Source organism: Trachurus japonicus, unplaced genomic scaffold, assembly GCF_045865225.1.
Source record: "Trachurus japonicus isolate A0001 unplaced genomic scaffold, Traja_1.0 AP030825.1".
In the NCBI taxonomy this organism is placed as follows: Eukaryota; Metazoa; Chordata; class Actinopteri; order Carangiformes; family Carangidae; genus Trachurus; species Trachurus japonicus.
In genome coordinates, this window is record NW_028220958.1 from 65,226 (window position 1) to 88,493 (window position 23,268).

At 40.4% G+C, this 23,268-nt stretch overlaps 2 protein-coding genes across 2 annotated transcripts; one reads left to right on the forward strand and one right to left on the reverse strand.

The window, feature by feature from the left end:
• Positions 1-361: 361 nt before the first annotated feature.
• On the reverse strand, positions 362-2,702 carry LOC146959967 (uncharacterized). The gene has a single exon (XM_085772743.1). It carries the CDS (start codon positions 2,535-2,537, stop codon positions 948-950), a length of 1,590 nt encoding a protein of 529 aa, XP_085628869.1. The 5' UTR covers positions 2,538-2,702; the 3' UTR covers positions 362-947.
• A 6,839-nt stretch (positions 2,703-9,541) lies between these two features.
• On the forward strand, positions 9,542-21,686 carry LOC146959968 (uncharacterized). The gene is given in 3 exon segments (XM_085772746.1): positions 9,542-9,641; positions 17,806-21,432; positions 21,435-21,686. Coding segments are annotated over 3 exon segments (3,879 nt in total). The 3' UTR covers positions 21,587-21,686.
• Positions 21,687-23,268: the final 1,582 nt, after the last annotated feature.

Below are 23,268 nucleotides of genomic sequence, written 5' to 3' on the forward strand. Positions count from 1 at the left end.
TATAAAGCGTTACCAACATTTTTTTCATTTTTTTTTAACTTAATGATAATTCCATAATCACTAACACATTCATGCCAGTTATTTGATTTGAATTAAATATTACTAGTTGATTATACAGTTAATTAGAAATTAATTTGGAAAGTAATGGAACTGAGAACAAATTAAAGGTGCACCACACCAACACTTTTTTACCTCTGTCATTTAAAACAAGCTTCATTAAGTAAAGTACGATAAAAAAACAAAACAAAGACAGTAGATAAACATTAAGTCAAGACTCTACTAATCACTTCAAACAAACAAAAAATAGCAAATATTAAATGTTGCTTCTATATCATCTGTACAGTGTTCTTCTTCTCTTCTTGTGAAAAGCTGTTTTTCATTCTTTGTTCTGCTCTGTTGCACTATAAACTATTTACTAACTAAATAATAATGTTATAATCACTAACACCTTCCTGTCAGTTATTTGATTTAAATTGAATATTGATTATCTGGATACGACAGCATCTGTGTTCATTCCACTAAAGCTGTATTAGTAATTAACTGATTATAAAGTTACTTAGAAATTAATTAGAAAAGCAATAGTAACAACAACTAATATCATCATCCAACAAAGTGGTATTTTGCCATCATGTTATATTTGATTAATCTTGTCTGGGTTAGAATGAATTTAACTGTCACTTCTTTTACGATCAGTCTCGGTCTTTTCGTGGCTTCTGGTTTGAACGAGTTCTGGATCTGCATTACAACTGTGTTCAGTCTCTGTCTTGTTGGTCTGCATCAGTTTTGGTCTTGTTTGGTATCAGAGTCCTTGTCCTGGTTTTCACTGATGTCAGTGTTGGTGTCAGTTTTGTCTTTGTTGGCATTTAACTTATTTTTCTTTGTTTGGCCTCGATTTGATCACTGAGGTCAGTAGGTTAACTCTAGAGCAGCTTCTCTCCTCTCTCTACTTAAGCTATGGACTCAGCTTGTTTTCTCATGTCCATCAGGGTCTCAACTCGTTTGTTCCAGCCTGGTTTGGCCTCAGATTTCTCTCCCTCAATCAGCATGTCAATGTACTCTGGAGTGGAGAGAGGATCTGGCCTCAGTGCTATCTCTTTAAGTCTGTTTAGACTCTGGCCTGATCTGTTCATCAACTTCACCACCTCATCCTGCACAAGATCATATTCCTTCTTCTGCCTTTTAATCAGTGCCTCCACAGACATCTTAGCCCCTCTGGCTTTAAGGTATTTCTCCTGCAGCTCTTTGACTGTTCTCTTTTCTTTTACCTCCCTGTACTCCCATATGTACTTCTGACTAAAATGTTGACTCCAATAACATTTACCTGGACACTGAGTACAGTATCCATTTGGTCCCATTGCATGACAGTGTATTTTATCTGCATCATTTGCATAGGGACAGATACGGTGGCAGGTAAAATGACACACCTGACAGTTGGTGAGATAATCTCCAGTACCAGAAATGTTCACTTGAAAAGGTTTTGTGACAGTAACTTCAATCTCAAACTTCTCATTTCTGCTGATCTCTGCCTCGTGGTCTTTCAGATGTTCACTTGTCTCTTTTATCTCCTCTAGCTTTGCTAAACCAACTTTAACCTGCTTCTGCAAACTCTCAACTGAAATCTCCAGCTGCTTTCTTTCTCTGAGGACTTCCTGTGTCAGTGTCAGACTTTTGGTCTTCATTTGATTCAAAGCAACAAGAAACTTCTTCATGCTTCTTGTCCCCATGTTCCAAAACATCTCATCAAAGCCTCCATCTTCATCATAATCATCACTGCTGCTCTCTGCTGCAGACGACTTGTTCTGAGCAAACAAAGCTGAATTGTTGAACTTGAAGTGAACAGGGAGTCCATCTTCTGTTTTAGGACATGGGACACCTGAAGCATTGATCGCCTCTAAAACTGTTGGACGTTGGCCGTCTGCAAAAGTCACCAGAACTCTGATGTTTTCTGCCACATCTTTTCCAAAGATTGAGAGAACTGAATCAAACACATATTTCTGTGTTGGTGTGAGTCGTGGTAAAGCATCTTGAACTACGAAACACACAGCATCAACCTCACTGACACCCTGTTTAGAGGAGAAGAGATTACGTAGCTGCTCTACGATCATCTTGTCTCTCTCTATGCCTCTTGTGTCTCCAAAGCCTGGTGTGTCAATAATGGTCAGTGAGTGCTCTACCTTAAAACCTTTCTGATGGTTGATTTTATACACTGTGACTTCAGATGTCTGACTTTCAGCTTGTGACTTAGACTGACCCTCATCAACCAATTTAAACCGATAAGAATCATCCCATTGAACACCTAGAATGTAATTGATCATCCCATTGATTAGAGTTGATTTACCAGCACCAGTTGCTCCAAGAACCATGATGGTGCGATTAGGTTTATTTGACTCTTTTCCAAAGCTGAAACGTTTGCACCCAGACACATTGATTCTTTCATCTTTCAGAGGAATTTTATAGACAGGGAGAGGCCCTTTCTCTTGTTTCAGAAGTTTGCTTTGTTTTTTAACAGCATCAGCAGGACGTTTACTGCCGCCCATGTTAAAACCTTTTGAAGATGACCCTGTGATGAAGTGAAGTAACTTGTGATGAGGATACTAAAGTATAACTGAGTTGGTACCAGCTGTCCTCTGGAGAGCTGCAGTCTCTGTGGTCAGAGAAGTTCCTCTGTCTGCTTCTGTTGTTGTGAAGCTGCTCTCTGGTCTCAATCTGCTAACAGAAAGTACATATTTAACACTCCGGAGATCATAACAGACACACAGACACACAAACACACTATGGGGTTCCATCGATATCAATATAGGCAGAGACACACGCAGCAACGTGTGCATGCATGATGAACTTAGTCAATTTTGTTGTAAGTAGGCTACAGTACGCAGCTTCTTGTTACACACACCGTACATGACAGCCAGCAGCAGTAGCTGTGAAACATGTGAAACGCTGTTTTATTTCCTGCTGTAGCGCTGTTATTACGTCACTTTATTAAGTTTTAATATTTTTTAATGCGAGAAAGTAACTGTTTAGATCCCCAATGTGCGGTCGGTTTATCCAAATGACGGCTGTTTAGAAGTCTGCTACAATGTTTTTCGGAGAAGTGAAGCTCCACCTGTGTAACAGTGACAAGAACATCGCAGAGACAGCAGCCGGTCTGCAGAGCTGCTCGGCCGGCCAACCTCCGTCGTCATCCCAGGGGAGAAAACGATCGCTAATTAACTTACCCGCAGGTTTTTAGAGGTTTACTGTCGGATGGTTAAATTTTTTTTAGGAGATAAATGTTGGTCTCATTGATGAAATGTGGTAGTCGCATTAGTTTATTTGAATGAAAAGTGAAGCTTCATGTATGTATTGGACAGAGGAGCGGTGCTGCCTCAGGGCTCTGTATGTACAGAAATAGCCACATTAACATCTATATATACATGTTTTACAATGAACCAATCAGTCTGCATTACATTTTATTTTATAAAGTTATATGTTACTGTACACGGCAAAGATACTTAACTACTCGAAACTGTCTTTGGTTACGGTTAGAGGTGCAGCATTGTGGGATACAGTAGGCTACACAGTGTAGACTGGTCAGATGCATACTAGAGATATTTTCCGGATCAGTGCCACCACAACATTAAACATTGTCAAATTAAAACAAATTAGTTGTTTATTTCCTGACTGCAGCGGCTCAGAAGTCTAGTAAAACATTTCAGTGTTCAGCTCCTGGAGATGAATGAGATGAACAAACCTCTGTTGGTTCTTCTCTGGACTGATGGAGACTTTAGGATCCAAGAGCTGCTGGGATGTCTCAGTGCTGCTCCACAGTTAGATCAGTAACTCCACAATCTAAAAAAGAGGATAAAGTGTCTGTAAGAACACAGCTCTGTTTATTCTTTATTGATCATTATGATCCACATCTCCTCATTTATCATTGTCCTCACCTCAGACGAAGCACAGGAGGACGTCACTGTGGAGGTGAAGCGTCGACCGTCTGATGTTGTTTGGTGTCTAATGTAACAGAAAGTGAGTCACATTTAGTCAAGGAAACAGGACAGAACTCAGATGATCTATTATCAATCTGTAAATTAGGCTTTGATAAAAGACTCTGATGTTTCTACTAAGGAGTTAGCATGCATGTAGATGACAACAACCAGCAATGACAGTGTATTACAGCTTCACTAGTACAATCGTGGGGGAGAACGGGATTGGTTGTCACACTCATTGTAACTTGCCAACCAAAGGGTGCTGTCACACACTAAATGATCAGAACTGGGACCAGAGTTCACCTACTGGGGTGTGACACTCAACCTTTAGTTGAGAGGAGTTTGTCTTTTGTTTTTATGTCAATTTGTAAAATTCAAGCTCTTCACTATTTTTCTCCTGGGCTTTTACACAATGGGTTTGTAACAAAGAAATTGATACCATTAAAAGGTATGAAGGAAAAGCTGTTGGTTTTCATTGTCATTTTCTAGTTGCAGGTTGGTTGTAAACTCTGTTACTAGCAAAAAAATTCCAGTTGAGGTTGGTTGTCACGTGTAACAAATGATGACAAAAATGAAAAAATAAAAAGATGGTAATTTTTAGAATAAAATTTAAATGGAAACAGTTCATTTATAACTTCAAATAGGTTGAACAATACTGCATTGAGTTAACTATTCAATTTCTGAGAGACAGTGATGACAGATATAGGATCTGGGCAGTCCAAGGATGCAGAGCTGCAGTGGATAGTGTGTTGAACAGAGTTCTGCATTTTTAACAACAAAAGACACATATTCCATGTGCCCTGTTTATGTTCTTTTATGTTCATTACACTTGAATAAAAATACACCTTTACATTTTATCTAAAAAATTACTTCATTTTTTTTATTTTTTCCCATTGAAATCACATATGACAACCAACCCCATAGTGTGTGACAACCAACCCCACGATGGGGTAGGTTGATGATGGAATGACTACTCTAGGACGTTTTGATGAGGACATATCCATGCAAGACTAAAACATGTGACAACCAACCCCGTTCTCCCCTACATGGAAAAGGCCCTGCTTGTTTTCAGCTGCCTGCAGGAGTTTTCAGTCACATTTTAGTTTTTGTTATTTCACACAGTAAAATGACTGAAATGAATTCTGTTTTTACATCAGGAATCAGCCACATTATATGGATGGTATGTGAAAGACAAACAGAAATCCTCACTCCCATTTAGATGATACTACAGAGACATATATGCTTTTATATGTATTAGAAATGAAATAATGCAGCTTTATTATTGCCACTATCATCACCACACCAACACTGACACAACAGACAGACAATAGTTCAAGTAGAGCTCAGTGTGTTCAGCTACTTGCCTCTGATCAGCAGGAAGGAGGGAGAGTTCTGCTGCATTCGCTGATCATTTATATAGACCAGGACACAGACTACGTCCTGGGTGTGGCTGTGTAACCACAAGACAAAATTAAGCTTGACTTCCAAATAAAGTCTAAGCGATACTTATAATTTTAATATTCCATCAAGGTAACCTTTTAACTTACAGGCCGCTAATTACATGGTAGTTGCGTGATAATGTCAAGAAATAACTATTAATTGACCCTTTGTCAAGGCCCCGCCCCCCACGGTTACTGTTGCTAGGTTGGACAAACAATGGTCACGGAAGGGTTAACTCCCATTGGAAACCATTGAAAATTAGGAAGATTTAAATTGCTAGTAAGGGAAATTTGAATTAACTTACATATCAGAAAAATGGTGTCCGTGATAGAAGACAGACGTGGCTAAAGAGCGATTGAACGGGCATTACCCGACTTTTCCGAAAAATGGGGGAAAATCATTGTTTTGGTCACTCACTAGCTAGTAGCTAACGGCGCTAGCTAACGTTAGCTACAAGCTAATCTCCGCCGATCTCCCGTTTCTCCTCGTAAAACTTCACAAAGTTAAAAAGACATTAGTGGCGGTAATGTTACGTTTGCTAGATAACTTTGAAGGTATTAGATCTTCTCTGTTTATGAACACGACCAGAGAGTGGACTGGAGGATGAATGAGCTTAGCACTTAGCACAGTACAGCCAGGGAAAACGGGCTCACTTCTCATGAGGACTGCACACAACAACAACAAACAAAACTTTGCAGTTAACCCCTGACCTATGCCTACAGCTCCCCCTAGTGGACCACCCCCAAACCCTATTATTAAGCTCAATTAAATACGTAACAGAAGCTTAAAGTAATATTAGGCTAAGTATGTTTATTGATGTCTTGTGTTTAGGGAATGGGATAAAAATGACTCCAATACGTTCCAGATATTGTGAGTTGCTATTGCAGGAACCCCAGGCACATTTTAACCATATTGAAAAATTATAAAGAAGTTTTTGCCCAAAAGTTGCTGTCTACCTATCTTGTTTCATAGGGTTTCATTCCAGGGTTGTCCAACCTTAGAATGTTGCGCAACACGTGACATGGGGAGAAGCGCTCTGATTGGTGGAACAGCAGACCAATCAGAAGGCCAACAAAGGGTCAATTGCGTAGTAATGTTAAGAAATAGCTAAACGGTCAACTTCAAAGTAATATCATGTTTTTCATAAAGGCAAAAGATTACACATGCTTTTCATGCTTTGAATTTTTTTTGGGAGAAGCCAGAATTTTTCTCCACCAAGTCCATGCAACTGACTAATATTTCTGGGCTATTTGTGGTAATCAACTGTTATTTCTCAACATTACTATGAGATTAACAGCTATTTCCAGGCTATTTCTAGACATTATGACGCAATTAATTGTTATTTGTTGGCTATTTCTTTACATTATCATGTAATTAGAGGCCTGTAAATTATAGGGTTACCAGAACATCTTAATATTAATAAGTCATTTTGTTAATGAAACTATAATCCTGCACATCTCATCAACAGTGAAACAACGTTTCAGTTAACCAGACATCTCAGTGTGTTTAGGTACTTTCCTCTGATCAGACAGAGTTCTGTTTCACATTACTCAAAGCCAAAGGACTGAAAGATGGAAGGGAATGAGAGACAAATTAATGTATGTAGCTTTACAAGAAATGGGACCATTTCCCCGGTTTGTAAATGTTGAAGTAAAATACCTCTGTCTTTTTCTCTGAAAGATCACAGGAAGTTCTCATCTGACTTTACACAAACAGCAGAGTGTGTAGATTCATGAAACTTTTAAGCTGCCTGTTATCCTGATCCCAGAAAAAGCCAGAATTATGTAAAGTTGAAGATTTTGACCTCATCTTTATGTATTTAATTATTTTTGTACATTTTCAGTTTTCTGCTGATCCCTGCACCATTTCCTCCTATGAATGAATTAACACATGTGGGTGTTAACGGTTATAACATGAGGGCGTTAACGGCTATAACGGCTGAAACTGCAACTCTGCCTCAGAACACCCACCTTTTCACTGTGCACTTGTTCACTTCGTACCATGAAAAATCCTATTCCTAAATCCTAAAAATTCCTATTTGATTGATGTAAGGTGTACAACGCAATGCACCGGTCACAGACTGTACATTACATAAACCCTCAGCCTGCAGCTCCAGTAGTTCTCTGTAGAAACTGTGTTGTGATGAGTTCACTGCCCTCTCTTCAACAGGAGTTCTCCTCTGGTTGACAGTGATCGTCTCCTGTCCTGGAGGATGAAGCTTCACCTCATTTGTTAGAAAATGTATTGTATGTTGTTGGAAATAGTGTTTTATATTTATCAGAAAATAATCAAAGACATGACAGAAAGAAGAGAGGAACAACAGCTCACAGGAAACATGAGAACATTGGCTGAATTATAGTCCAGTCCTTTACAGACTCTGACAGACTCATGTAGATGATGAGTTTTCAGTCACGTCCAGAAAGTCTGGACATTTGAAACTTTGGTTTTTGTCATTTCACACAGTAAAATGACTGAAATGAATTCTGTTTTTACATCAGGAATCAGCCACATTATATGGATGGTATGTGAAAGACAAACAGAAATCCTCACTTCCATTTAGATGATACTACAAAGACATATATGCTTTTATATGTGGTAGAAATGAAATAATGCAGCTTTATTACTGCCACTATCATCACCACACCAACACTGACACAACAGACAGACAATAGGTCAAGTAGAGCTCAGTGTGTTCAGCTACTTGCCTCTGATCAGCAGGAAGGAGGGAGAGTTCAGCTGCATTCGCTGCTGTGAAACCATTTCTATAGGAAACAGACTCAGTCCTGGGTGTGGCTGTATAACCACAAGACAAGATGAAGCTTGGGTTCAAAATAAAGACTTATAATCAAATATAATCTTCCACATCACATCAACACTGAAACAATCTTCTGCTCAGACAGAGTTCTGTTCACTTTACTCTGTAGCTCCTTAATATAAACTAAAGGACTGAAAGATGAGAGGAAAGTGAGAGACACATCACTGTAAAAAGTAAAGTGCTTTGTAAAAAGAATTAAAACCAATAAATTACTCATCACATTTCCTCCCTGCAGTGGGATATTGCTCTGTGTTTCTGCTCTGTGAAGTTGTTCAAACAGATGAGAAATAAAATGTTGAGAAACAGGAGTCCAACCAGGTTCTTTACAAGAAATGAGACCATTACCCAGAAACCAAGTTTGCAAATGTGAAAGTGAAAGACCTTTGTCTCTGAAAGATCAGAGAAAGTTCTTATCTGATTTTACACAAACATTTCCCTGCAAGCCACTCTGCAAAAGCCAGGGACAAATAACTGTTTAGCTTCATGAAACTTTTGAACTTTTAAGTTGTCATCATCATCTCCAAAATCCCGAATTATGTGAAGTTGAAGGATTTGACCTCAACTCTATGTATCTAATTACTTTTTGTACTGTATATTTTCAGTTTTCTGCTGATCTCGGAACCATTTCCTCATATGAATGAATAAACACGAAGGCGTTGCTTCCTCAGACAGGATATAACCACTGAAACTGCAGCTCTGCCTCAGAGGAACACACATCTTTCTAATGTGAGTACACTATTGCTCTTTTTGTTCAAGTGTTGCATGCACCAGTTCTGCTGTGACTCTTTGCTGCTTTAACTCAGTTTCTTGTTGTTAAACCAAACTCTGTGAATGTCGTTCAAATGATCATAGAAGATCCTGTGGAAGAAAACCTCCTCTATAAATGATTACTTTAAACAGGAAAGTGCATAGATATTTATAAAAAAAAGAGTTATAGTAGGTGTGTGTGTGTGTCTTCAGTATATTGGTTACTGTCAGCCATATAGTCTGATCCTAACCCTAACCCTTCTGTCATTCTCTTTTAAGACCTAGGCAAACTGAAATTCAAAGAAAACATATAAATGTAATTAAAATTTGGGTTGGAGTACTAAACAACTAACAACTAAAACATTAGCATCAACTACTTGTATGAAAGATATAAATAGACAAACAATAAACGTGGCGTAAGTTTGATTAGTTTAACTACAATCAGAGGGCTTTGGGTTAAGAGGAAAGAACAACATAGCCTTGGATTCAGCTGATTAGCTGTGGGCTACAACTTGAACCTCATTCTGTCAGCAAATAAATTATCTATTAAACTGTCTCTTCTAAAGACAGGACAATGGAGGGTGAATCTGGAAGGACGATGGTGGTGGCAGCTCTTGGGCGGCCTTTCAGCCTCGGGATGTTGTACGACTGCCGTGAAGACTCACTGGTACCTGGTAAGAATTAACATGTGAAGATACTGGGTTTATCACAACCAAACACTATAAGCAATGGTCCAGTCAAAGCCTTTCACTTGTTATTGTAAAAGACTTCCATGACTGGTGTTGGGGAAAACGTTTACGTAGTTCTGCTGACCCAACTGATTGAACTTATAACAAAAGGACCTGAAGCTGTCTGATCTTATTCTGTACGAGACATTTTGCTCTCTATTGACAGAAAATGTGCTGCACTGGTCCGTGTACGAAGTATAATTCAATTGCGTTGTTCACTTTGAACCATGAGAAATGTCATTTTTAGGGGTATTTCCTATTTCATTGACGTAAGACGTACAACGCAATTCAGCGCACCGAAGTGCCCGCTTGTTCCTTTCTCCAACTTGTACAATGAAAATTGATGATTATGTGGTGCATTTGTGTGGCAGAGTTATAGCGCCACGCCAGCTCCACACAGGCCTGGCACAATACTACAGTATTTTGAGTCGTGTAGGCTATACACAGTCTGAAAGATCTCATCATTCCTTACTGTCCTACCAGAGTACTCTGCTCCCAGGTCTGTTAGTGACTTCCAGTATCTCTAAAACAGACTGGGAGGTAGAGCCGCTAGCTAGTTTACCTGTAAACAATTAGCATTGCTAGTGTTGATTATCTTCTGGGGCTAACCGTTAGCTACAGGTCAACAATTTAAACACTGGTTGGAGAAGTTAGGTCGAAAAAATTAAAAACAACATAACGTGTGACCTACTTCATGAGTGCAGCAGTGATGAAGTCATCAACCACAACAAAGTTTGACTCACTCACCTCACGTCGTTGACAGCATCTCAGTGCGATCCAGTGCCCTTATTGTGAAAATCCCCAGGGATCCTGACAGTTGTGGGGAAAGTAGCCGAAATATCACTTTATATAATTTATGAAATGATAATCGTTTAGGCGATTTGTTGTGAGTTTGTATTTAATTCGTTTCGGGGTTTTTTTTCTTTTAAATTGTCCGGCGCTGTAGCCAACATGCTTCAAAACGCGGAGCTTTTATTTTGAAGGCTGGTTCCGGCTCTCGACTTCCTTTTTCAATTTTCATTGTACAAGTTGGAGAAAGGAACAAGCGGGCACTTCGGTGCGCTGAATTGCATTGTACGTCTTACGTCAATGAAATAGGAAATACCCCTAAAAATGACATTTCTCATGGTTCGAAGTGAACAACGCAATTGAATTATACTTCGTACACGGACCTGCACTCCATCCTGTAAATGATTTGTAAATGATTTGAACATAGTGTTAAAATGTGGTACTAATTAGTGTGAATGCTGGAAGCATTCACACTATTGTTATTCGGTTCGGCCATTTTCTGCCTTTCTTCGTCATGTAACTAGTCCTTCATACTTTGTGCTATTTCAACAATTCAAATATCAAAATGTTCAGCCTTTTCGGGACAGGTGTGCTATGTCTTTTCTCTTTTCAACTATTCATACTTTTTGCAATATTCAACTATTTCTGATTTTTTTTTCCCCATAGAGAATGCATTGGAACAGTCTTGAAACTCTTCAAATCTTCTTACTTCTTTCAGCCTTTAAAGCGTCCACATACTTTCAGCTAGAGACTTCATTCAAATTCTGAGCTGTAGACAAACTTCTAATGTATTCATCCTGTATTTACAACTTTTTCATAGCTTGTACCGTTTTTGAGATAAATCCTTTAAAAGCACATGAGGATTTCTGACAAATTTCACACTTTTCAATGAGTTTGTATGGGGTTGGGTCAGAGTGAGTGACATCATCGTTAGAGTGAGAGGGATCGAAAAAACATTCAGGATTTTTTCTGGATAAATTGCCAGCACGGCCACAAATTAAACTCTAGACACATGATTTCCTCACCGGTTTGTAGCCACACTTGTCGTGTCTCATTTAATGTGCTCAAAACAGCAGACAGACTTACAGAATTGTCTCTATGAGCCTAATTGTGCAGCTAGACCCGCTCCAGTGGCTCATCCACTTCAATATAAAAGTAGGAGCTGATTTTTTTAGAAAAGCAGAAATGCCCCCCTTTTCTACCTTGCGACCCTGAGAAAAGTTTTTGCCCTACAAACATTTAATGCACATCAATGTGCTCAGGAAGGTCTCCTTGCCCCAGTAGTCATGGCCACATTCTGATAAGAGGTACAGTTCTCTTTTTATGGGCTGTTTTGGGAAGCTGCTCCGAGCTCAAATCTCTCTGCTCTGCTCTGCTCTGTGTGCAGTTGGTCCAGCTGTAGCGGCCAGCTCGTTATCAAAGTCTATAAATAGAACAGGTCAGGTGCAGCCTGGCCGCTCGTTAAGATGTTTTTAAACACAGCCCCACACACACACATGATAAACGAGACTGACAGAGGATGTCCACGCACAAACACAGGCATCACACTCACACAGACAGACACACACAGACACTCACACACAGTCACACATGCACACATACACAAACACACAAACACAACACTGTGCCATACAGTAAAATGTAAGCAGTTAGTTGAGTCGCCATGGTAACTTCTGAGGGCAGGCTGCCACGCAGGTGTAATCAATCAGATCATTAGGGAGAGAGGAGTTCTGTGGCGCTTATCAACAGTTTTACTTTCTGCACATGTACACGCAGACAGAGAGACCGTCAGACTCACACACCCAGACACACACACAGGTTTTCAGCTCAAATTCATCATATCTATCTATCTATCTATCTATCTATCTATCTATAAACCCTTTGTCTCTTTTTTTTTCTCTTTTTCTTTCTTTCTTTTACTCCTTCATTTGTATTTTACATAACTTCTTTCTGTCTTTCCCTCCCTATCCATCCATCCATCTACCTCTTTCTATCTATCATCCCCCTCTCTCTTTTTCTTCTTTCTTTCTTTCTTTCTTACACCCCATTTCTTTTTACTTCTTTGTTTCTTTCTGTTTTTCTTTCTACTCCTTTTCTCTTTCTATGTTTCTACCCCATTTCTTTCTTTCTTTCTACTGCTCTCTGTATATCTCTCTCTTTCATTTATCCACCCCAATATCTTTCCTTCTTTCTTACTACTCCTCTGTCTCTTTCATTCATTCTCTATTCTCTTTATCTTCTATTATTCTGTTTTTCTTACCTTTTTCTTTCTCTATCTACCCTTCTCTCTGTGTCTTCTTTCTTTCTGTCCTTTTGTTCTTTCTTTCTTTCTCCATCTACCCTTCCCATTTTCTTTCTTTCCTTCCTTCTTTCTTTCTTTCTTTCTTTCTTTCTTTCTTTCTTTCTTCAGCTCATTCAGCATTGTTTCAACAATTTCTTCAGCTCATTCAGCATTGCTTTCAGCATTCACACCATTTCCATTCTTGGAAATGTTTTTTCTAGTTATTCTCCGTCCTCTTCCGGACGCTTTTTCGATTCGCAACTAGTGGTATATATCAAAACGTGCGTCTTGATCGGGATCGGTGTGCTATTACTTTTCTCAACAGTTTACGAATTTTTCGCGACGTAAGTCGTCTACTGCTCAGGCATACTTTCACCTAGAGACTCCATTTAAACTTTAAACAGTAGACACAAGTCTTGTGTATTGTCGTATTACTCCACGTTTTGATAGGTCATATAGTTTTTGATCAATCCATGATCAATGACCATGATCATTTTTGGAGAAATTATGAGATTATAATGGGTGTGTATTGCACGGAATGTTCGTGTCAGAGTGGGTGACATCATCGGTTAGAGTGGGAGAGATGCCAGAAAAACTCCAGATTTTTTCTCTATCCAAACTCCAAACGGCCACAATTCACACTCTACACACATAATTTCGGCCACGGTTGTAGACGAGCTCATCCTTGATCTCTTAATCTGCTCAAAATATCAGAGAGACTTACAGAATTTAAACTCTGAGCCTCTAAGTGCGGCCACGTCTGTCTCTGCTCCTCATTGAGTCCAATACAAATATTTTCTGAGAGAAGCAGAACGGCCTGATGTTTTAAAACTGCCAGCGTCGCCAAAATATTTACTGTAGAAACACCAAATCGTACCAAAATTTTCCGGAAGTCCTTAGAGCAATGTGATCTGTGTTTTGTTCTGATAGGAGTTACCGTTTTCTCACCCTAAGCCTAAATGTGAGACCGGTGCAGAGGCAGAAAATGGCTCTTTTTCTCCACGTTTCTGTCTGTCTCAGCCTGCGGGGGCCCCTATCGCCGTGGTAACCTCTTTGATCCTCAGGCCAGAGCTCGTTAACTTCATAAACAATCCACCTGGCGCTCGTTTAAATGTTTATAAACACAGACACAGCTAAATCAGACTGACACAGGATGCAGCTACTAACTAACTATGTGTCAAGTCAGTCACACACACACACAGACTCTAGAGCCAGCTTCATGTGATTACAGTCACACACACACACACACACACACACACACACACACACACACACACACACACACACACACACACACACACACACACACACACACACACAGTTAACCTAATGTGGTTACAGCTCCTCCATATCAGTGCTTATAGAAAGATGATCATGTGTCTGTCTGATCAGCTCTGTCTTGACCTTAAGATCGTGGGTTTGATTCCCATGTTGACAGAGATGGCACAACCCGCAGTAGCTCCCGTGGCCCATTCAAAATTTCCCGAGAGGAAATTTTCTAGTTTGCTGTTGCTTTCTTGGCCAGGTCACCACTGTAAAAGAGATTTGGGTCTCAGAGGGTTTCACCTGGTTAAATGAAGGTTTAGTAAAAACAAAACAAAACAACTTTTAAAGCAGAAGTAAGTGGAATGTTTAGTTCTATCTTCCGACAGCAATCACTTATATAGAGTGTTTGGTCTGAAACACGGGTCTGTCAGTCACTCTGCTCTGAGCCGAGGAGAAAACTTTCCTTGTATCCTACAACCTTTATCCAATGAGGAGAGAGAACGGCATTAAGGGGCGGTCCTCTCTGTGTGTGCAGCCAAGGGATGCGCGTGAATGTGGTGACGTAGGGACGAGGACCAATAGATCCATGACGAGGGCGGGGACTGCTAACTCCATCGGCTGACAAGAAGTTAGCCAAAACGACCGGATCGCTTACTTCTGCTTTAATCACTCATTGCTAAACTGATTGAGCTCAAAGCTTTTTGAAGGCATTCTTATTATGTATTTAAAAACTGAACAGAGCAACACTTAGACCCAACATAAGTGTGTAATTTTGCTGTTTATTGATTTAAATCAGATATCAATAAATGACTGCCTGTTTCCTTCTGGAACCCGTGTTTAATGTAGCTGAAGGTGTTTAAAGGTGTTCAGAAATGACCGTTTGTCCTGTTTGTCGCGCAGAGTTTCCACGAGTTGCTGCACGAGTTTACCTGAGTAAGGAAAACGAATTTGATTGGTCGTTATCGAGCGGGTGGGATATTCAAAGCTTGGGGCGAGACCGAGCTCTGTGTGTGTGTGTTGTCTCAGACGTTTGATTGACGGATGACGGATCCAATATCAGTGGCTGATGAATCCTGAGCAGGCTGACGTATAATCCGTGCGTCTGCATTATCCAATGCAAAAAAAAACAAAACACACTTTCATCCCGGATTTACTAAAATAGAATTTTGCACAAAGTTTGGGCTCCATCGTCTGATAGACAAGTTATTACACTAATGTTAAAGGGGACCTATTATGCTCCTTTTTGCACAAACTAAAATAGTTCCTGGGTGTCGTAAAGACATGTCTGTGACGTGCTTCGGTCAAAATACCCCAAAGATCAAACATCACAGCACTCTCAAAAACAGGGCTGTGCAAAACGGTCTGTTTCAGTGGCCCCTCCCTTTAAATGCAAATGAACCACTCCCTCAGCATTGCGTTACCATGACGATGTCTACTACTAGTACCTATACTGATTCGGCCAAAATGTAGTATGCAAACAAAAGCTAAATCTGCAGTAGGCAAATTGCCAGATCTCCAGTCTGCATCTGACCAGTCTACATTGTGTAATGAAATGTGCCCATGACCTCTCACCCTAACCAAAGATGGTATGGAGTAGTCTTTGCCATGTAGGCTACTGTAACCATGTAACATGTAATATAACTTAAAGCAGAAGTAAGTGGTCCGGTCGTTTTGGCTAATGCTGCGTTCCAGGCAGGCTTTTGAAACCGTAAATTACAGCTTCAAGTCACGACTTACGACTTTGTGGCGTTCCAGGCAACCCACTCGTGTTTTTCCGACCTGTTTTACCGGTGAAAGTCACTATAACGGCCACTCGTAACTTCCGACCGGTGAACTCGTACCAGATTGAACTGGTACGACTTCACAGGTCGGAAAAATACGAGTTTCCTTGAACGCACCATAACAGTCCTCGTCCCTACGTCGCCACATTCACGGCGTTCCTTGGCTGCACACACAGCCCTGCATGCCGTTCTCTCTCCTCATTGGATAAAAACTGTAGGATACGATAAATGTTTTCTCTTCGGCTCAGAGCAGAGCAGAGTGACTGACAGACCCGTGTTTCGGTCCAAACACTCTATGTAAGTGATTGCTGTCGGAAGATATAACTATTTAAGACTTATATTAACACAAATATATCACTTACTTCTGCTTTAATAAAAAAAATTAAAAATATATGCAGACTGGTCAGTTCATTGTAAAACAGTTATTTATTGATGTAAATGTGGTGATTTGTGCACATAGACTACAGAGCTCCGCAGCACTGCTCCTCCTCTCCTCCTCCTTCTCACAGCTTCACTTTTCATTCAAACTAATTCAACTGCCACAATTGTAAGATTTCATCAATGAGATCAACATTTATCTCCTAAAAAGAATAACCACACGGTGGTAAACGTCTAAAAAACCTGCGGGTATGCGATGGTTTTCTCTGCCCGGCCAAGGAGGCCTGCAGACGGGTCTCTGCCTGTGTGAGGAGCCGCTGCAGCTCCGGAGCTCCGGTGCTCCGTCGGTCCAGCGTTACGTCAGTCCGACGAACAACGTTGCCCCGGCGGTACGTCGCTTCTCACACAGGTACAGCTTCACTTACATGAAACGTCGGCGTAAACTTCTAAATAAAACTTAGTAAAGTGACGGTACAGCGCTAAAACAGGCAGGGAAGAAGCAGGAAGTAGTCTGCTCCGCTCTCCGCTGTGACACCAGGCACAACAGAGCAGCATGGGAGGAGGCGGAGCCGGCTGGAGCAGAGACCTCGGCATGACCATGTAGACGAGTCCGGCCACCATGACGTCAACGCGACCTCATGTAAAAAAAAAAGTCAGTGCAACCGAGTAAAAAAAAAAAAAAAAAAAAAAAAAAGCCAGTAGAAATCCCAATCATCTAGCAGGGTTTACCTCCAAATGCATTAACCTCATGATATGACACTTCCACGGCCTCTAGAACCATTATCCAACATTTTAAACATATATAAAAGTCTGAAAAGCTGGAAAAGCATAATAGGTCCCCTTTAAGACCCATAGTGGACTCAAATTCAATTTTCTTTTCTGTACAGCTTTAAATGTATCCAAAGAAAAACAACACAATAATAGTGTCAACATTTTATAAAAGCAGTTAGAAGCTGATCTTCTCTTGTGGGACTTCACCTGATAATCTGTCAGGAGGAAACTGGAGTCTATCCCAAGAGCTGTAGTGAGAGACTGAGTCACCTGTGCAGAGGTTCAACATTTAACCTGTGGAGGATTTCATGAATTACTGAGGAGTCCCTCATTATTTCAGAATGAATCATTTTGGGAAAGCAATTCATATATTCTTTGTTATCTAATAACCCTCCATCTCATTTCTACATCTCTGTTATTTTTCTTGTTTATGCAGATTTAATTAGAACTGACGCAAACTCCCTGAGTTCATTTCTGAACTGGCAACGTTAGAGAGATGGTTAGACTAGCAGTAAAACCTGATACCCGGATAACTGGATAATGAAAATAAATAGTGCAACACATGGCCATTAAACTCTTCTGAAACCAACTCATGTAACTCTACAGCTTGGGTTACATTTGGATTTGGATTTAATTCGGGATTTAGAATCTGCCTGAAGTTTCATTGTTTCCCTCTTTGGTTGAAGAGAATAGCTTGTGAATTAAGCACTGGTTGACTGTAATGTAACAGTTTCTGTATCAGACTACCACCTCTGATACATCAAATTCATTTTAACATTTCTCTGTCTAAACCTTAACGTCGCCATAAAAGACAATAAAATCGTATTCTTTTCTTTTATTGCAGCAATGACACTGTGGGACCGTGATGTCCTGAAAGAAGACGCAAGAGAAGAGCAGAAACCTTACAGTAACTTTGAAATAGTTGCATCTGAATCAATTGAGGATAAATCTTCCTCTCTTAATGTTGAAGCTTCTCTGAAAGCAAGTTTCCTGGGTGGACTGGTAAACATTGATGGATCTGCCAAATACCTGGATGATAATAAAACATCAAAAAACCAGGCCAGAGTAACGATGAAGTATGAGACAACAACAAAGTTCCAGGAGCTGTCGATGAATCATCTAGGAAGAGGCAATGTGAAGCATCCATATGTTTTTGAGAAAGGAATAGCGACGCATGTAGTCACAGGGATTCTTTATGGGGCACAAGCTTTTTTTGTCTTCGACCGTGAGGTGTCAGAAAACGAAAAACATCAAGACATTCAGGGAAACTTGAAAGTGGTGATCAAGAAGATCCCATGCATTTCTATAGATGGTGAAGGTTCACTGAAGATGAACGACAAGGACAAAGAAAATGTTGAGAAATTCTCCTGCAAATTCTACGGAGACTTTTCTCTAAAAAAAAATCCAGTTTCTTTCCAGGATGCAGTACAAGTCTACAAAAGTCTCCCAGAGTTGCTGGGACCCAAAGGAGAAAATGCTGTACCAGTGAAGGTCTGGCTGTTGCCACTGACAGTTTTAGACTCTGCTGCTGCTAAACTTGTCCGTCAGATCAGTATAGGATCAGTTCAGGACGTTCAGAGCGTCCTAGAGGACTTCAATGAGCTGGAAATGAGGTGCAACGATGCAGTGAGAACAACAACTGTACAACAGTTCCCACAGATTGGTCAAAAACTTAAAAGTTTCAAACAAATGTGCTCAGAGTTCAAGCTGGGATTTCAACAAAACTTTGCAAAGACACTTCCTTCAATCAGAGGAGGAGGTAAAGAGGAGGTCGTGCTCATAGAGATCCTGAAGAAGATACACTCTTCTCCTTTCAACAGCAAAAGCCTGGACGAGTGGATGGACTGGAAAGAGAGAGAAATCTACACCTTAATGTCTTTTACCAACAGCATGAAGAACACAAAGGTCGTCCAGTCTCAAAGTCATCTGTACAAAGAAATCCTCAGTGTGGAGCATGCTGTGTGTTTTGTCTTCACCTCACTGGGAAGTCATGAACCGTTCCTCTCAGATTTATCAACCTACTTAAGAGGAAAACCCAAAGCAGACGATGTTCAACATCCACAAACTCATGATGTGGAGAAGGAACAGTGGTTTGCCTCAAAAGAAGTAGCAGATGAAATGAGGCATAAAGCAAAGCTGTTCATTGACTTTGCAGAGGCCAACAAGGAGAAGGAGAACATAAAGTTCCTGACAGTCGGTTTGACAAATGAGACAGAGAAAGGTTCAAGCATCTACCTTTATAAAGACGGCTTCTCTGTCACTGAGAACTTTGAACCTGTTTCAAAGCCTGAAACTGTGACAGTGAGTGACAGAAACCACAACAGTGTGACTCTGAAGGTTTCTCCACCCAGGTTTGGAGCAGAGTTCATCAGCTCCTACTCTGTAGAGTACCGTGTCAGTGGAGAGGACGGATGGAAGCAGCAGACAGCAGCAAAGGCTGGAGAAGTCACAGTGAGTGATCTGAGTCCTGACACAGAGTATGTGTTCAGATGCAGAGCAGTGACCTCAGTAGGTGTTGGACCAGTCCTTGAAGTCAGTGGTTCCACTAAAACTTTGCCTTGCAGCCCTCCAGGAAAACCTCAAGTTGAACCAAACTCCAGTGAGATATCAGTCATCTGGCAGAAACCTGCTGAGCTTGGACAAGATGTGCAGGTATTGAGCTACATGGTGGAGTACGCCCAAACACACAGCGAGGGGCAAGAAGAAGATCTCCAATGGAAACAACTGGAGTCGAGGGATGAGGAGGCGATCATTTCAGGACTTCAGTCAGAGACTGGATATGCAGTCAGGGTCAGAGCTGATTGTGGAGCAGCTGGCAGAAGCAAGGAAAGCATCACTGTTCATGTCTGCACAACAAAATCCAATCCTGTCATAGAAGACCTCAAACGTCTAAGTAAAAGGATAAATTCTGAATCCCCCTCAGTTTACAAACTGCCTCTGACAAAAAAAAGAATCAACATTCCTGTTTGCCGGAGGTATAACTTTGGCAGAGAAAGCTCAAGGAGAAATCGCACTGTGATTCTTCTTGGAGCCACTGGGTCAGGAAAGTCCACTCTGATCAATGCAATGATCAACTACATTGTTGGTGTAGAGTGGAAGGACCAAGTCAGATTCACATTAACTGATGAGGATCAGTTGAGATCTGAAGGTGAAAGTCAGACCTCTGCAGTCACTGTGTACAAAGTCAACCATCAGGAGGGTTTTAACATCGACTACTCACTGACCATTGTTGACACACCAGGCTTTGGAGACACAAGAGGCATAGAGAGAGACAAGATGATTGTAGAGCAGCTACGTAATCTCTTCTCCTCTGAACATGGTGTCAGTGAGGTTGATGCTGTGTGTTTCGTAGTTCAGGCTTCTTTAGCACGACTCACACCAGCACAGAAATATGTGTTTGATTCAGTTCTCTCAATGTTTGGAAAAGACGTGGCAGAAAACATCAGAGTCCTGGTGACATTTGCAGACGACCAACGTCCACCAGTTCTAGAGGCGATCAAGGCTTCAGGTGTCCCATGTCCTAAAACAGAAGATGGACTCCCTGTTCACTTCAAGTTCAACAATTCAGCTTTGTTTGCTCAGAACAAGTCGTCTGCAGCAGAGAGCAGCAGTGAGGATGATGATGAAGATGGAGGCTTTGATGAGATGTTTTGGAACATGGGGACAAGAAGCATGAAGAAGTTTCTTGTTGCTTTGAATCAAATACAGACCAAAAGTCTGACACTGACACAGGAAGTCCTCAAAGAAAGAAAGCAGCTGGAGATTTCAGTTGAGAATGTGCAGAAGCAGGTTAAAGTTGGTTTAGCAAAGCTAGAGGAGATAAAAGAGACAAGTGAACATCTGAAAGACCACGAGGCAGAGATGAAGAGAAATGAGAAGTTTGAGATTGAAGTTACTGTCACAAAACCTTTTCAAGTGAACATTTCTGGTACTGGAGATTATCTCACCAACTGTCAGGTGTGTCACTTTACCTGCCACATTTACTGTCCCTATGCAAATGATGCAGATAAAATACACTGTATTGCAATGAGAAATGGATACTGTACTGAGTGTCCAGGCAAATGTCATTGGAGTCAACATTTTAGTCAGAAGTACAGATGGGAGTACAGGGAGGTAAAAGAAAAGATAACAGTCAAAGAGCTGCAGGAGAAATACCTTAAAGCCAGAGGGGCTAAGATGTCTGTGGAGGCACTGATTGAAAGGCAGAAGAAGGAATATGATCTTGTGCAGGATGAGGTGGTGAAGTTGATGAACAGATCAGGCCAGAGTCTAAACAGACTTAAAGAGATAGCACTGAGGCCAGATCCTCTCTCCACTCTAGAGTACATCGACATGATCATTGAGGGAGAGAAATCTGAGGCCAAACCAGGCTGGAAGAGACGAGTTGAGTTCCTGATGGACATGAGAAAACAAGCTGAGTACTTGGCTAAAGTAGAGAGAGGAGAGAAGCTGCTCTAGAGTTCATCTACTGACCTCAGTGATCAAATCGAGGCCAAACAAAGAAAAAGAAGTTAAATGACGACAAAGACAAAACTGACACCAACACTGACATCAGTGAAACCAGGACAAGGACTCTGATACCAAACAAGACCAAAACTGATGCAGACCAACAAGACAGAGACTGAACACAGTTGTAATGCAGATCCAGAGCTCGTTCAAACCAGGAGCCACGAAAAGACCGAGACTGATCGTCATAGAAGTGACAGTTAAATGTATTCTAACCCAGACAAGATTAATCAAATATAACATGATGACAAAATGCCACTTTGTTGGATGATGATATTTGTTGTTGTTACTATTGCTTTTCTAATTAATTTCTAACTAACTGTATAATCAGTTAATTACTAATACAGCTTTAGTTAAATTAACACAGATGCTGTTGTATCCAGATAATCAATATTCGATTTAAATCAAATAACTAGCAGGAAGGTGTTAGTGATTATAACATTATTATTTAGTTAATAAATAGTTTGAAGTGCAACAAAGCAGAACAAAGAATGAAAATCAGCTTTTCACAAGACGCCATGACTCACAGGAGTAAATCATTGTAACACTGTACAGATGATATAAAAGCAAAGTTTAATATTTGCTCTGTTTTCTTGTTTGGTTTGAAGTGATTTAGAGATAAGTATAATCTTGATTTGATGTTTCTCTACTTTCTTTGTTGTTTATACTTTAGGCTACTTAAAGCAGATATCAGTGGAATGTTTTTGTTAATATAAGTCCTAAATAGTCCTATTTTCCGTCAGCAATCACTTACATGAAGTATTTCAGCCTAAACACGAGTCTCTCCGTCACTCTGCTCTGCTGTAACCCGAGGAGAAAATTTTCCTTGTGGGATACAAGTGTTATCCAATGAGGGGAGAGAACGGCATGAAGGGCTGTGTGTGCAGCCAAGGGATGCGCGTGAATGTGGTGACGTAGCACGAGGACCAATTGATGCCTGACAAGGGCGGGGGCTGCTAACTCATGGTGCGTTCAAGGAAACTCGTACTTTGTGTTTTTCCTTCCTGTGAAGTCATACCAGTTCGATCTGGTACGAGTTCACGGGTCGGAAGTTACGAGTGGCCGTTATAGGGAACTTTCACAGACAACAGGACGGTAAAAACACGAGCTACGGGTTACCTGGAACGCTACCAAGTCGTAGTTGTGACTTGAAGCTGTAACTTACGGTTTCAAAAGCCTGCCTTGAACACAGCATTAGCCGAAACGGCCGTGCCACTGATATCTGCTTTAATGAAGCGTGTTTGAAATCACAGTGTTCAAAAAAATTTGTTCTCGGTTTTTCAAATTAATTTCTAATAAACTGTATAATAAATACAGCAATATTCAATCAAATAACTGACAGGAAGGTGTCAGTGCTGAAATTATCAAGTTTTAAAAAAATGTTTATAGTGCAACTTGTCTAGAACAAAGCATGAAAACAGCTTTTTCATAGTAACGCTGTACAGATGATATAAAAGCAAATCATGAAGCAAAATCTCTGTTTGTTTGAAGTGGTTTAGATTTTAGTATAATCTTGATTTGATGTTTCTCTATTGTCCATGTTGTTTTGAAAATTTGTATCATGCTTTCTCAACTGCAAAAAAAAATCAAATTAAATACCTTACGGATTAAGCAGAAATAAAAGAACCTGAATCTGATCCTGAATCATTTCATTATTGATCTCTGCTTTCAGTGTTTTTCTTTTCCTCATGAGTCAGTTTTCATCCACGTCCTCACCAGTGTTAGATCTGAGTCGATCCTACAGGCTGATGTTCACACAGCTGGAATCTACATCAGTGCAGAGACATTTTTTTATTTAGCA